Here is a 15,747-nt window from a genome sequence, read left to right as displayed (position 1 = left end):
ATGTACTGTTCTGTTTATGTTATCAGCTTCTTTAGAGATTATTCAGATTCTGAGTTGTCACTTTGACTAGGTAAATTTATCTTGATCCTTAGAGTCTGTATTTAATGAATACCTAACACTATGCCTTGCACATAGTAGGCACTCAAAAAATATGTTCAGTAAATCAAAATATCTGATATAGTGCTCTTAATATACCTTATAAAAATTTCCGTTCTTAATTCCTTCCTTTCATCCAAAACATATTGTCCTTTTTTGATACTCTTTTTCTTCCTGACTGTAGTCTTTGGTGTTCTGCTCAGAATGTTATTATTTTGCTATTTTCCCTTACTCAGAATCCCTTTTGTAAGGTTTAATTACCCTGAGTCTTTTCCTTGAGACTCATATACTTGCTATTTTGTATTCTAGAAGTTTCTTGTTTGCCACTTGTTCTTAGAAGATGTCTTTTTCCCCCTTCTTTTTTGATCTATCTTCATTTAAATTGAAAAACCCATCTTGGAGCCTGTTTATGTTTTTCTATTTTGCAGCATCTTAATCGCAGTTTTCCCATCCTGAGGAACTATTTAATTGTTATTGTGTAATTGATAAACATAATTTTATGTATTCTGTTTTTAGTCTATTGAAGACAATGAAGTATATTTGCCTAATGATGAAATTTGGACCTATGATATTGATAGTGCATTATGGTAAGTAATTTTCAATTGCAGAATGTCCAGTCTTTTTTTTTTTTTTTTTTTTTTTTGACAGAGAGAGATGACAAGTAGGCAGAGAGGCAGGCAGAGAGAGAGGAGGAAGCAGGCTCCCTGCTGAGCAGAGAGCCCGATTTGGGGCTCGATCCCAGGACCCTGGGATCATGACCCGAGCCGAAGACAGTGGCTTAACCCACTGAGCCACCCAGGCGTCCCAGAATGTCCAATCTTAATATCGTTTTAAATATTTTCATAGATTACAGGGAAATTAAGACCAAACTTAGAACATATTGCAACATTTATTGTCTCCCTTTCTTTTTCTTTGAATGCTTTATTCTCTCTGGCTCTTTCTTTCCCTTGCTCCCTTCCTCTCTCTGCTCTTTGCCATTTGCCATTCCTCTGAAGGCTGAGACTGCCCCAGAAGGCTTTGCTTTGTTCTACCAATTAATTCCCAATTCTAGTGATACAAGAAGATTCTGCAGTTTTTCTTCCGATAGGCTGGAAAATCTTTACCATGGATCTTAGGGTTTTTACAGTATTGGCTACCATGGCATTTCAATTGTAATTGTCAGTGACAGTTGTCATTGAAAGAGTACTCATGGAGTTCAAAGGGAATTTTTAATTTGCCTTTCTAAAAAGTCATGGAATTGCATGTTATTCTTGCTGCAGGACCATGCACCTCATGGAAGGAGAACTGCCTACCTCCATGTCAGGAAGTTGTGGTGCTTGCATTAATGGAAAGCTGTACGTTTTTGGAGGATATGATGACAAAGGATACAGCAATCGAGTAATACTTTCTTTCAATTCAGGAATGCAGCAAAATGTAATATTTAGTGTGTCTCTTATTCTCACAAGTTTCCACATATTTAAAAAAGAAGATAAAAATAGAAAATCTTGAGCTTACAGAGTTTTAAAAATAGAGGGAATATGCAGCCATTGTGTTCTCTTCTTCCATATCTTTCTGCTTCGTAGTTAGCTCCACGCTTAGTTGGTGTCTTATAGGGCAGAGCATGATGGGACAGGATCCATTTCAGGATGTCTCACATGTCATTTTTGCTTCTAAAACACAGTCTCATTTTATTAACTTTACAATGAAAAATCTTACTTTTAAAGAGAATAGGGTAATATTATTAATTCTTGGATCACATATCCCTCAGACACAGACTTAATTTTTAAATGCCCTCTCTGCTAATGGTGTTCTCCTCTTTTAAAAGCTTTATTTTGTTAATTTGCGAACAAGAGATGGAACCTACGTTTGGGAAAAAATCACCAGTTTTGAAGGACAACCACCCACACCACGTGATAAACTTTCTTGCTGGGTATATAAAGACAGGTAATGCAGCAAAATCATCTCATTAACTACACTTAAGTAAGGGTTACCGCCAGTGGCCGAAATAGAAAAAACTTGAAAGTCTGGATTTTTTTTCAAGGTATAATTACAAACTTGTTTTGATCCTGTTGGTAATAGCAGTTCCGCCTCCTGGATAAGAGCCATGTCATAAAGATAAGCATCGTGAAAGCAACTATCTGTTTTTTTAAATAAACTTATCATTTAATTAAACTTCCTGAATAGTTAACACATTCACAAGGTTCAAAAATTGAAACCGTATTAAAAAGTCGGTAGTGAAAGGTCTGGCTCCACCCCATCCCCATCCACTCTGTTCCCTTCCACCATACACAAATAATCTTGTATTCTTAGAGTAGTGGTTCCCAAACTGGTCTGCCATTGGAATCACCTGAGGATTTTTTTTTTTTTTAATTCCAAAGCCTAGGTGATACCTCATACCAATTAAATGGTCATTTCTGGGGTTATGATATTTTGAAACTCCTCAGGTGTGTCCAAGATGCAAATAGGAAACCACTGCCATCAGTGTTACCTTGTGCAAATAGAAGCAAATACGTAAGAGTGTATGCATGTATCCCTTTTTTCTCTCTCTTCCTTACACAAATGGCTGTGTACTCTACATTCTTCTGCACCCTGCTGCTTCCATTAGTTAACAGTATACCATGGAGATCTTCATCTTTCTGTATCTTGAGTGAGAAAGCTGATTTCCTTCCTCCCTTCCTCCCTCCCTTCCTTCCTTCTCTTTCTCTTTTCTTTCCTTTCTTTCTTTTAATAGCTGCATAGTATCCCTTTGAGGATATACCATAGTTTATTTGGTATAAACAAAACAATACTTATTTCAGTTCCTTTGCTATTACAAACTATGCTTTAATGACTCTGTGTGTTGTGTGTGTGTGTGTGTGTGTGTGTGTGTGTGTGAATGATTGCAGATCTATCCATTTGGATAAAATGAGATTGCATTTTTAACTTTGGCAAATGTTTAGTTTGCTAAGGCTGTTGTAACAAAATTCCATAAACTAAGTGGCTTAAACAACAGAAATGTGTTTTCTCATGTTTCTAGAAACTGGAGGTCCAAGATTAAAATGTCAGCATGATTGACTCCTTCTCTAGGTTTAGAGGAAGTATCTATCCTATGCCTGTCCCTAACTTAGGTGGATTTGCTGGCAATCTTTGATGTTCTTGAGCATGTAGAGGCATCACTCTGACCTCCACCTGCATGTTCACAGAGTGTTTGTCTGTGTATGTGTGTCTGTCTCCAGTTTATCCTTTATGTAAGGACACCAGTCATACTGGATTATGGCCTCCCCTAAGGACCTCATTTTAACTTGATCTGCTTCTGTAAAGAACATGTCTCCAAATAAGTTCACATTCTGAGATCCTGGGGATTAGGACTTAAACATATGAAAGGAGAACACAAATCTATAGCAATAGATTCTGCCAATTTTTCCTCCTTAGAAGTGGGGCTATTTTGCATTCTCAACAATGGAATGCTTGTTTCTCCATAGTCTTGCCAAGAGTTTGCTAGCAAACTCCAATTGTTTGTTTGTTTGTTTGTTTGCCAGACTGACAGATGAGAAATATCTCAGTCTTATTTTTGCATTTTCACTGAAAAATATTTTTTGTGGGTGTGAACGTATTTTCATATGTTTAAGGGCAATTTTTATTTCTTTTTCTCTGTACTGTTTGTATCCTTTGGTAATATTTCCTATTTGAGTTTTCCTTTTTATAAACTTGATTTCTAGGAGTTATTTATATATTAAGGAAATTAGTGTTTGACCATGATACGATATGACAATATTTTTCCAATTTGTCATTTGTCTTTTGAGTTTACTTAATGTGTTCTGCATGCATTAAACAGATTTTTAAAACTTATTAGATAAGTTTATCAGTAATTTCCTTTTTTATCTTTATCTTTTGTGGCTTCCTGATCTTGAAATCTTGATTAAAAGGTTATATATTAATTTACCTATATATTTTCCTCTAGCACTTTTGTCATTTTATTTTTTACATTTATTTTTTTATTTTTTAAATTTAAATTAAATTAAGTAACATATAATGTGTTATTTGTTTCACAGGTACAAGTCTGTGATTCATCAGTCTTATACCCAGTGCTCATTGTAACACATATCCTCCCTGATGTCCATCACCCATTTACCCCAGCCTTCAACCCCTTTTTTCTTATTTTTTACATTTAAATTGTAGATTCATTTGGAACTTAGTCTGTGAATAGTTATGAGATATGGATCCAGGTTTATCTTTTTTTGAATCGCTGTCTGTAACTCAGTTATTTCCCTACTTCTATCATATATTCACCTAATTTTCACTGGTATTTTGATCTGAGTTTTCTATTCTGTTACATTGATTGGTTAATGTACAAATAGTGTAGATATTGAAGCTTTACAGAACATTCTTATAGGATGACTATAAATCATGAATGTATACCTTAAATAATTATCACAAGATGAACTCACATAACTCCCCCCCAAGTAAAGAAACAACATCATCACTCATAATCACTATGCTCATCCTCCTTGCTGAAGGAAACCATTATCTTGACTTTTAGTATCCTAAATTAGTTATTTTTTAATTTTTTATATTAGATATGGCATCCTATAGAATTTATCCTTTTACTGAAATTATATTTTTGAGAGTCATTCATGATGTCATATGTACCTATGGTTTGTTTTATTTCCTGTATATTACTCTATTTCATGAAATACTACAAAATATTTATTCATGCTACTGTTGATAAACATTTGGGGCATTTCTACTTTTTGACTCTTTAGAGTAACACAACTATGAACATTCTTCTATGTATTTTGGTACATACGGTAAATATTTCTATTGGGTATGTATCTTTTCATTCTCTCAATAATGTAATCTGATTTCAGTATAGTCTAATTTACCAATCTTTTCTTTATGATGAGTTCTTTTGTGTCTTAGACTTAGTTGATCCCAACTCTACAAAGTATTTTTGGTCTTTTGAAGTTTTTCTTGTTCATATATACAAGAAATGGGAAACAGTATTTGCCCTAGATAGGGAGACTGAGTGATTAAGAGTAGGAGAGAGACTTACTTTTTACTACACCTTTATCATGACATGATAAAGTCATGATAAAATACATATAACATAAAATGTGCCATTTTAACCATATTTAAACGTCTAATGCAATGGCATTAATTATAGTCACAATTTTGTGCAACCATCAACATTATTTAGTTCCCAAATTTATCATCACTCCCAACAGGGACTCTATACCCATTAAGCAGTACTTCCCCATTCTCTTTTCTCCCCGCCTCTGGTAATTTCTAATCTACTTTCTATCTCCATGAATTTGCCTATTATGGATATTTCACAGAAGTGGAATCATTCAATATTTGTTCTTTGGTGTTGGGCTTATTTCACTTAAAATATTTTCAGAGTTCACTAAGTTGTATGATATTAGAACTTATTCCTTTTTAAGGCTGAATAACATTCCATTATATGCATTGTGTGCATTTATCTGTTCATCTGATGAACACTTGCTTTGTTTCCACCTTTTGGCTGTGGTGAATAATGCTGCTATGAACATTGGCTTTCAAGTATTGTTTGAGTCCCTGTTTTCAATTCTTTTGGATATATACCTAAGAGTAGAATTTCTGGGTCATATGGTAATTCTAAGTTTAATTTTTTTAGGAAGCACTGAACTGTTTTTCCCCAATGAATGTGACATATCCTATTTCCTCTGGCAGTGTACGTGGATTCTAATTTCTTTATGTCCTTACCAACACTTGTTCTTCTTTCTTTCTTTCTTTTTTTTTTTTTAAAATAATAGCTATCCTAATGGGTGTGAAGTGGTGTTCATTGTGGTTTTCCCCAGGGACTAATGGTTTGACCATTTTTCATATGCTTATTAGCCATTTGTATATATTCTTTGGAGAAATGTCTATTTAAGTCCTTTGCCCATTTTTAAAAATTGGTTTGTCTTTTTGTTGTTGAGTTATTGGAGTTCTTTAATTATTCTGGATATTAATCTCTTATCAGACATAGGCAGGGTTTTTTTGTTCTAATGTTGTGGGTTGGCTGGCCTCATAGAGTGAGTTAGTAAGTGTTCTTTTCTCTTCATTTTCTCTGGGGGGAAGACTTTGAGAAGGTTGGTATTGATTGTTCTGTAAATGTTTGGTATAGTTCACCACTGAAACTATCTGGCCTTGAGCTTGTTTTTTTGGGGAGATTTTTTTGACTACTGACTCAATTATATACGTTTATTCAGTTTTCCTATTTCTTCATAAGCCATTTTTTATAGAATCTTTTCAGAAACTATTCTGCTTTATCTAACTTATCCAATCTGTTGACATAGTTTTTGTAGTATTCTCTTATAATCCTTTTAATTTCTGTAATGTTGATAGTAATGTCCCTTCTTGTCATTTCCAGTGTTAGTGCTTTGAATCTTCTCTCCTTTTTTCTTTGTCAACCTAGCCAAAGATTTGTCAATTTTGTTGTTCTTTTCAAAGAACCAACTTTTGGTTTGTTGTTTTTCTCTATTTTTCTATTCACTGTTTTGCTTATTCTCCTTTATTTTTCATGATTTCCTTCCTCTTATTATCTTTGGGTTTAGTGTGCTCTTCTCTTTCTAGTTCCTTAGTGTATACAGTTATGTTATTGATTTGAGATGTTTTTAAAAAAATATGTAGGCATTTACAGCTATAAAATTCCCTCTGAGCACCACCTTTTCTACATAACATAAGTTTTGTTTTATTGTATTTTCATTTTTATTCATTTCTAGGTAATTTTTAATTTCCCTTGTGATTTTTTTTTCCTCCACCCATTGGTTGACATTTTTATTTTCTTTCAGCACTTTAAAGATTTTTTTACATTGCTTTTTGGCCTCCATTTTTCTTCATGAGAAATTCACTCTCGTTCATGTTTTTGTTCCCCCATGTATGTATTTTTTTTCCTCTGGCTTTTCTTTATCTGTTTTTTTAATTTTTGCTCCTCACTGAGGTTCCTATTTGTAGTTTCCTTTGTATTTATCCTTCTTGGAGTGCACTGAGCTTTTTGGGTTGGTGGGTTTACATCTTTCATCAGTTTCAGGAAGCTCTTAGTAATTATCAAACATTTCTCCTAGACGTTTATTTGTCTCTTCTCCTGGGATTCCTGTTATATGATAGAAGACCATTTCGTATTGCTCTACAGAGCTTGGGCTCCTTGGATTCCCACTCCCCCCACCCAATCTCTTTTCTTCTCTTTGTTTTAATTTGGATACTTTTTTTTTTTTAAGATTTTATTTATTTATTGGTCAGAGAGAGAGCACAAGCAAGGAGGAAGCACAGGCAGAGGGAGAAGCAGGCTCCCCACTGAGCATGGAGCCCCATGCGGGACTAGAGCCCCATGCAGAACTTGATCCCTGGACCCTGGGATCATGACCTGAGCCGAAGGCAGCAGCCTAACCCACTGAGCCACCCAGGTGCCCCTAGCAGTTCTTTTTCATGGTTCCACATCTCTACTGAAATTGCTCTGTTGTTCTTGCATGTTTTCCACTTGTTACAAACTAGATCTGTTGGCATCTTTATCATAGTTATTGTAGATGCCATGTCTGATCATTCCACTATCTGGGCCACCTTGGGGTCAGCTAATATTGACCTTTCTCTTAATCATAGGTCACTTTTTTTTTTTTGGCCTTTTCATGTATCTTGTAATTTTTTCACCACATTCCAGACATTCTCTATGAAAGAATAATAAGGTTTAGAGAAAAATATTCATTTCCAGAAAAGGACATGGCCTTTCTGTTTTTCTTGGGCTGCTAGAGTCAGTGGTAGTTTAGTCAGTCTCATTCATAGTTGATTTGTGTTTGGAATTGTTGCAACTGTTGCAACTGTTGTACAATTGCCTTCAAATATTTTGAGGCAAGGTCATGACTCTCCTTTGAGCACTGCAGATTATCTAACGAAGTTCAACTGTACTTCACACTGTTCCCTCCCTGAGAACTCTGGAAGATCTCTCCCTGTTTCATAGCCTCATTGGGAGGTCTTTGGGTCACCAGGAAGTTCTCTTTGCTCTCCAGTCCCACCTTTTGCTTTCTCCCATCCAAGTACTAACCAGGCCCGACCCTGCTTAGCTTCCGAGATCAGACGAGATCGGGCGCGTTCAGGGTGGTATGGCCGTAGACCCACCTTTTGCTTTCTGTACCTTGGGAAATCTTTTTCAGCCTTGTACCTCCTCCCTTGGTCTTTTGAGGGCAGCCATCCTGTGTGCTATAATGACTTAATGCTTCTGAGGTATTTCCTTCAGATCTCCTGATCTGGGTGGTTTCTTTTACGAACTCTACCTGTCCTGGATTCTTCTTCCTCTTGCTCTTACACCAGGAATGAGAGTAGCCACACACGGGTCTTTTCCCTTTTATTGACAGTTCATCGCTTTTTGGAATAGTTCATTTAGACTTCTTTGTTCCCTTCTCTCTTTGATTTTTTTTTTTTAACTATGGTTTTTTAGTTTACTTGGCTAGTTTAGGTTATTAGGGTGAGAGAGAGGATCTCTTTCAACTTTTGATGAACGGACTGGAAGTAGAATTCTAAAGTGTGTTCTTTTGTATTTGTTTTTCAGATTAATATATTTTGGTGGCTATGGGTGTAGGAGACACAATGAACTCCAAGACTGTTTTGATGTTCATGATGCATCTTGGGTAATCACTGTTTACATTTTCCTCTAATTTAGTATCCCTTTAAAGTCTTTAGAAATAATGAGTCCAGTCTTTTTCAATTTAACTTGTCACAATTGACACTATGAAAAAAAATGTGTTTTCTCTTTTTTGGATTTAGATTCAGTTGGAGGAGTTTCTCTCATCTTCTCTCACCTAGTGGTATTAGCCTTCATGGCTACTGGGAGAGTAATTTCTTATTTTATTAATCACTTGTACCTGTTTAGACAAGTAGAGATTTTAGCACAACTTGGAAAAACTTTGCTCACAGATAACCAGAACGGCTGTTGTTGAAATACATCTCCTTTTAGGTGTGTCCACCAGAACTATTCATAGCTTAGGCTGACCTCTGTTTGACAGTGAGTAGGTTGGTAGTGATATTACCTTTCCTACTTATTCTTACTGGCTAGAGAATAAACTGTTACTAATGAAATAAGACATGACATGAAAATGAAACCCTTTAAAAGATAACTTTAGAAACCATTGATCCCAGCATCAACAAATATAGTAGCTCTTTGCTTTTACCTTTTACTAGCATATATTATTATTGTACATTATAATGTAAATCTATATGTACATTTCATATATATCTTTTTGTATATGGGTATTTAAAAAGATCTTTGTATTTACAAGATTTTTGCGTTTTTAAAATAAAATATCTTTAAAGTTTTGTTACTAATACTCTGGTTTCTCTTCAGATTGTATAAATCTTTTGCCTCTTAAAATTTTGTTACTTCCAGTATTACTGATAAGTTTCAAAAATATAAATTTCCATTACTTTGATCTACATATTTTTACTCATTTTTTTTCTTTCCTAGTACCATTAGGCTAAGAACCACATAGTTTTGGGTGTAAAAGTAGATTGCATTTATATTTTAAATTAAGTAAATTGTTTAGTGTGTTTAAATTGCCTGACAAGTTCTGACAAAAATGAATGATGTATTTCTGGCATAGAACATAAAACTGACACAGAGGCAAGCTAAAGCAGGAATAGAGGATCTCAACAATCCAGAGATGCTAAATATAGTGTAATTGCTAAATGGTTGCCCTGCTGACAATTTTGTATCTTAGAAGACAAACTAGAGGGTAAGCCCAAGTTTGATCTATAAGAACAAATTGCTTCGTTAAGTAGAAGTGATTGGAGCTTTTTGGAAACAGGAACCATGGTCCACTGAAGTTCCTGATTGTAAAGATTAGGAATTCTGAGCATGTAGTCTAGGAACACAGAGTGCAAAATATAAATGTCATTCTGTCCCCTGCAACTTTAAAAGAGATTATTCTTTGAGAGAACTGGAAGATTATCAACAAGTAAAGTTATGACTCACTGCAAGCAATGCTATGAGAAGACAAGTTGCCAGGTGGCTGCTGCGACTAGTCCGGAGGCCACACTTTATGAGTCATGGGTGTGTACTTTAGCTTTATGACTGTGGTAACACTTAACCTCTATTTTTGTAATGGTGTTTATTATTTCACCAGTAAATATGCAATGAAATTTATTACAATAACCTAGAGTTCACAAAAGCTTTGAAATATTTAAAAAATTCCTGTTTTAGGAAGAACAGATATTCTGGGGATGGCATAATGATGTTCATGTATTTGATACAAAGACACAGAATTGGTTTCAACCAGAAATTAAAGTAAGTATTGGAAAAATTACCTTTGTATTTGTATATTCATTGATATCTTAAAAGAATTTTTTTGCTAAGTTATTTGGATTTTAGCAATTGAGTTTATAATCATATAATCCCTTGGGACGCCTGGGTGGCTCAGTTGGTTAAGCAGCTGCCTTCGGCTCAGGTCATGATCCCACCGTCCTGGGATAGAGTCCCACATCGGGCTCCTTGCTCGGCAGGGAGCCTGCTTCTCCCTCTGACCCTGCCTGCCACTCTGTCTGCCTGTGCTCGCTCTCATTCTCTCTCTCTCTGACAAATAAATAAAATAAAATCTTTTTTTTTTTTTTTAAGATTCTGTTTATTATTTATTTGACAGACAGAGATCACAAGTAGGCAGAGAGGCAGGCAGGGAGAGAGGGGGAAGCAGGCTCCCCGCTGAGCAGAGAGCCTGATGCGGGGCTCGATCCTAGGACCCTGGGATCACGACCCAAGCCGAAAGCAGAGGCTTTAACCCACTGAGCCACCCAGGTGCCCCTAAATAAAATCTTTTAAAAAATAATAATCATCATATAATCCCTTAAGTGCCATCACTAATACTCTTTTTATTTTTAATCACCTATTTTTCTCCAGGTTAGCTAAAGTTGTCTAGAAAAATCTTTCAAAGTGGGTACCATCATTGTCCTTTACCCACAAGTATGATGTAATGATGGCACTTTTAAAATGTCCTTTTAGGGCACCTGGGTGGCTCAATCAGTTAAGTGTCTGCCTTTGACTCAGGTCAAGATCTCTGGATCCTGGGATAGAGTCCCTCCTCAGCGGGGGAGTCTGCTTCTCCCCTGCCCCTCCCCCCAACTCATGCACACGGGCTCTCTCTCTCTCTCCTCCACTCTTTCTCTCTCAAAAATGAATAAATAAAATCTTTTTTTAAATCCTTTTACAGTCAAGTTCATAATTTTGAAAAGCCCATATTTCATACTCTTGAAGTCTACATACAATTAAAGCATGACAAAAATACATTATTATTCTCTTTCATGAACTAGTGAGCAAACCCAAATTCAAATTAGCTTAAGCCATAATGAATTTTTACATAGAGGGAAGGTATATTTTGGAGTGGCTCACATAGTGGAAGAACTTCAGGGACTAGGGCCTCAGGAGCTAGAGGAAGTTACTCCATACCATCACAATATTTTCCATAGCTCTTCGTCAACTTCTCTTTGCTTCTCTTTGTATTCTAGCTTCATTCTGTCTACTGCAGACCAGCCAGCTCATTTAGGAGGGAACGTGGTCCTGGCTATCCAGGCAGTCCTTTCCACTGGTGCTGTATTCTTTCAAGGTCTATAAATTAGTCTTAGAAGAGGACTCTGCATATTTGGGCAAGTTCCCACTCTTTACATTGGTCCCTATTCCCAAAGAGATGACAGGCTAGGCCCGTCTCTCGGGCTTACCCTAGGAGAGCAGAGAATTGTGGGTAATAGGTCACCAGAACTGCGCCAAATGGAGTGCTAAAGGGACAAAACCAAAACTGTCCACAAAAATGCACAAATGACGTACATCCATTTGAATTTTAAGATTTATGTCTTTTGTTAATGAAATAAAAGCATTTTATCTCTATTCAGATAATTATATGTCCGCAAGCTGGTGCCAAGAAACCGTGTTGAGACTGGATCTACTGAAACTCATCCTGGATCTCTCTCAGGCATCTGTTGCCTCTACTTCTTTAGAGAAAAACCGGGAGTCTGCAGCTCTTGAAGGCATATTTGTAGCATATGCTGCTGTCAGGGCACCAGGCTGGCCCATTCAGTGGCGCATGCAACTCTTGGCCTCAAGGTTGTGAGTTCATGTTCCATATTGGGCTGGAGCCTACTTTAAAAAATAATAATAATAAAAAAAGTAGAATGTGCTCTTGAGGATAAGGGAGCTCAGGTAGCTTGTAATTAGTTCTTGGGCTCCTTCTTTCTCTTCTTACCTCAGTCTATAGCCTTCTTCAACATTTTACACACACTTAACCCTATTTTAGTTCATATTTACCAAGATTTTCAGTGTAATTTCTCTGATGATTTCTTCAAATGAATTCTTATATTGTTTATATTTTATTGATGAGTTCTTATATTTTATTGAAAATTCTCACATGGCTGTGCCTGGATGTCTCTTCATTTTTTAGAGATGTTCTTAAAATACTTCATTATTCCCAATATTGGGATCAAAAGACAAGGCAGCATGGAGGGTGTACCAATTATCGGTGTCAAAGTAAAAAATAATTGGGTTTGCATTCTAATTCTGTCCTATAAGAGCTGTATACTTTAGATAAGCCATTTAGTGTGTCATCTATAAAATGGAAAGGTTGAAAGTGTTTTTTCTATATGGGATTTTTACCCCTTAAGAGCAATATACTAGTAATCTTCAAGTTGTTTTCACTATTTCAAGCAATTTAATAAGCATTGAGCATTACTTAGACACACAGATTAATGCAAATGCCATTTCTTTGTTTTTGTTTTTGTTTTTAATTTATTTATTTAACAGACAGAGATTACAAGTAGGCAGAGAGGCAGGCAGGTGGGGGGTGGGAAGCAGGTTCCCTGCCCAGCAGAGAGCCTGACGCGGGGCTCGATCCCAGGACCCTGGGATCACCATTTCTTTGTTTTTGTTTAGAATTACGTGAACTCAGTTTATTCAGAAACTTTAGGTGGCTAATAAATGCACTTGACAGAAGTTTGGTATTTATTTCATTATCAATGTGTATATAGTAGAATAATTTTTCCAAAATTTCAGATCAGGAATGGGGTAATAATAATGATTGTGTTTTGCTGGAATGACTGAGAATCAAATTTCAAAAGGTTCTTTCTTACTTATATAAGTGTTAAATTGTTAATATCTGAATTATTTCTTCCAGTGTTGGCTTCAGGACAGTCATTCGAGTAAGCCTGAAAAGTCTTGAGAGTTATGATATTGGCTGTAGAGCTTAAATGTCCTGTGCCCACATTCAGGAGCCAATGCTCTGAAAATGTTGAAAAAGTTCTTTCAGAACTTGGAATGAAATGCATACACAAAGGCACCCACCATGAACACTTGGAAATTATGCAGAAAATTTTTCCTCTAAATCTCATTCATTCATCTACCCATTATATTCTCTCTTTTCCCACCAATCCAAACTTCTCTGGAAAAGAGATCTATATTTTTTCAAAATAAAGTATAGAAAAGTGTTACCAGTTAATGGGAAGAGTTTTAGTAAGTGATAAAGCAATGTTTGGCTTAAGGCAAGAGTGAAGTCCTTATTGAGGATTTAAGACTCCCAAGAGTTTGAGGGGGCGGATGTAATTTCTTAGAGTCTCTGAGATCATTGTGTACTACTCACTCATAATATGAACTCTGTGGGGGAAGGGTGTGGGAAAAGAGGGAAGGGGGAAGAGAGAGAGAGAATCTTTTTAATTTGATTTTTAAATCTTTATAGTTCAAGCTGAGATTTACGTGAAACTTTATTTTCCTAAATAGTGTCAGGTAGTTAAGAAAAATACTTTAAAAAGTAAAGCTCTGAGTAAATAAGTTTCTTTTTTTTTTAAAGATTTATTTATTGAGAAAGAGCATGCATAAGAGCGGGGGAGGGGCATAGGGAGAGGAAGATGGAGAATCTCAAGCAGACTCCCTGCTGAGTGCCCTTGGGAGGCAGGGATCCATCTCAGGACCCTGAGATCATTACCTCAGCCGAAACCAAGAGGCAGACCCCCCCACTGACTGGGCCACCCCTAAATTTCATTTTTGAAGAACACTGTTTGTCTATAATTATTACTACTCAGAATGAAATTTTGCCTTAGGATTTTTATTGAATTACAGAGGTAATCGTGATCTGGCGGTCAGGTATTTCTCATACTGAGCGTAGGAGTGGGACTTCCTTAGACATGTTTCAAGGTTTTGCATTCTGTTTTCTCATCTCTGCTTGCAGGGTGGAGTTCCTCCACAGCCCCGAGCTGCACACACGTGTGCCATTCTTGGAAATAAGGGCTATATCTTTGGCGGACGTGTTTTGGTTAGTGTTTTCATGGAAATGGTATTTTTATGTGTGATTCTACTTACATAAATTATTTTCTGATTTGGGGGAACAACAGACTATTCAAATTATCAAGATACTAAAATCCTGTTCGGTAACTTTTATTTTCCATCCCGTAAACAGACTATACATGAATCATGATGATTTATGAATCATGGGTTAGTGAAGAGAATCCTTCATATCAGTGTATAACCAGAAAAGTTTTTAAAATTTCTGAACCTTTAAATCCTGTTAGTTTAAACCCATTTCTTCCTCCCCGCCCCCCCCTGATAAATTAATTGAGTAGCTCTAGATTAATTTTATTAACACTTAGCATTTTTTCCCAATATATAAATTTCTGATGTTTGGTAAAATGGAGATGTCTATTTTTACTCTGAACTTATTTTAAAACCAAAATTTTAGCCCATGAAGGATGTAAAACACAGACTAATTTAACACACTTTTATTTTAGCAAACTAGGATGAATGATTTGCACTATCTGAACTTAGATACCTGGACTTGGTCTGGAAGGTAAGTATGAGATTTAAGTATATTTTAATCAAAAGGCATGTGTGTGTGTGTGTCTGTCTGTCTCTCTCTCTGTCTTTTGGATCATAATCCAAATCTGAGTCTCTAAAACTGAACTAGTATCTTTTTCCTTCAGATCATATGTCTAAGCAAGGAATATACAGATTTAAATGCAGAGTTTGTTATTTAACTAAATTAAATAAAACATGAGAATACCAGCAGTTGAAAATTGATTATGTAAAAGTACTGGTTTTGTACAAAGTATTCTTGAGAACTGGTCAGAAGAAGAAATGAAGGAACAATTTATTGGGGTCATAACAAGTAAACATAATGAAGTAGGGAAAAGCCAGATTTTAATTGTGGTTCAAAGGATATATTTAACAATAGAATAAATCTATTTAGCTATCACTTCAGCTGTTTGTGTAATGAGATGGAATCAGAGCTATATATTATTCTAAAATAGAAATACTATTAAAAATGAAACTGAAATGGCCAAAAAAAAATTATAGCAGATTATCTTTGAAATCTTGCAATGGAGAAAGTTTTTTTAAAGATGCTATAAACCCAGGGTGCTTGGGTGGCTCAGTCCGTTGAGTGTCTGCCTTCCAGTCATGATCTTGCAGTCCTGGGATCAAGTCCTGGGATCAAGGGGAGATTGTGTCTCCCTCTTCTCCTGCTTGTGCTCTCTCTCAAATATATAAGTTAAAATTTTTATTTTTAAAAATATTCATATTTTTGAGAGGGAGAGAGCACGAACAGTGGGGAGAGGCAGAAAGAGGGAGAAACAAGACTCCCCAACGGAAAGGGGAGTCCAACATGGGGCTCAATCTCAGGACCCTGAGATCATGATATGAGCTGAAGACAAATGCTTCACTGA

At 36.0% G+C, this 15,747-nt stretch overlaps 1 protein-coding gene across 1 annotated transcript in view; it reads left to right on the top strand.

The window, feature by feature from the left end:
• Window positions 1–15,747, top strand: part of KLHDC1 (kelch domain containing 1) — a 51,667-nt gene that overhangs the window by 14,228 nt on the left and 21,692 nt on the right. Inside the window, exons 2-8 of the mRNA XM_082735209.1 lie at window positions 613–683; window positions 1,356–1,473; window positions 1,901–2,019; window positions 8,615–8,693; window positions 10,262–10,345; window positions 14,259–14,342; window positions 14,815–14,873. Of these exons, the coding sequence (XP_082591335.1) occupies window positions 613–683; window positions 1,356–1,473; window positions 1,901–2,019; window positions 8,615–8,693; window positions 10,262–10,345; window positions 14,259–14,342; window positions 14,815–14,873 (614 nt within the window). The remainder of the gene's footprint in view (window positions 1–612; window positions 684–1,355; window positions 1,474–1,900; window positions 2,020–8,614; window positions 8,694–10,261; window positions 10,346–14,258; window positions 14,343–14,814; window positions 14,874–15,747) is intronic.

The sequence above is a fragment of the Mustela nivalis genome (genome assembly GCF_964662115.1).
Source record: "Mustela nivalis genome assembly, chromosome: 6".
NCBI classification, from domain to species: Eukaryota; Metazoa; Chordata; class Mammalia; order Carnivora; family Mustelidae; genus Mustela; species Mustela nivalis.
The sequence above is the reverse complement of the archived record's forward strand: the minus strand, read 5'-3'. Positions and strand labels throughout refer to the sequence as shown.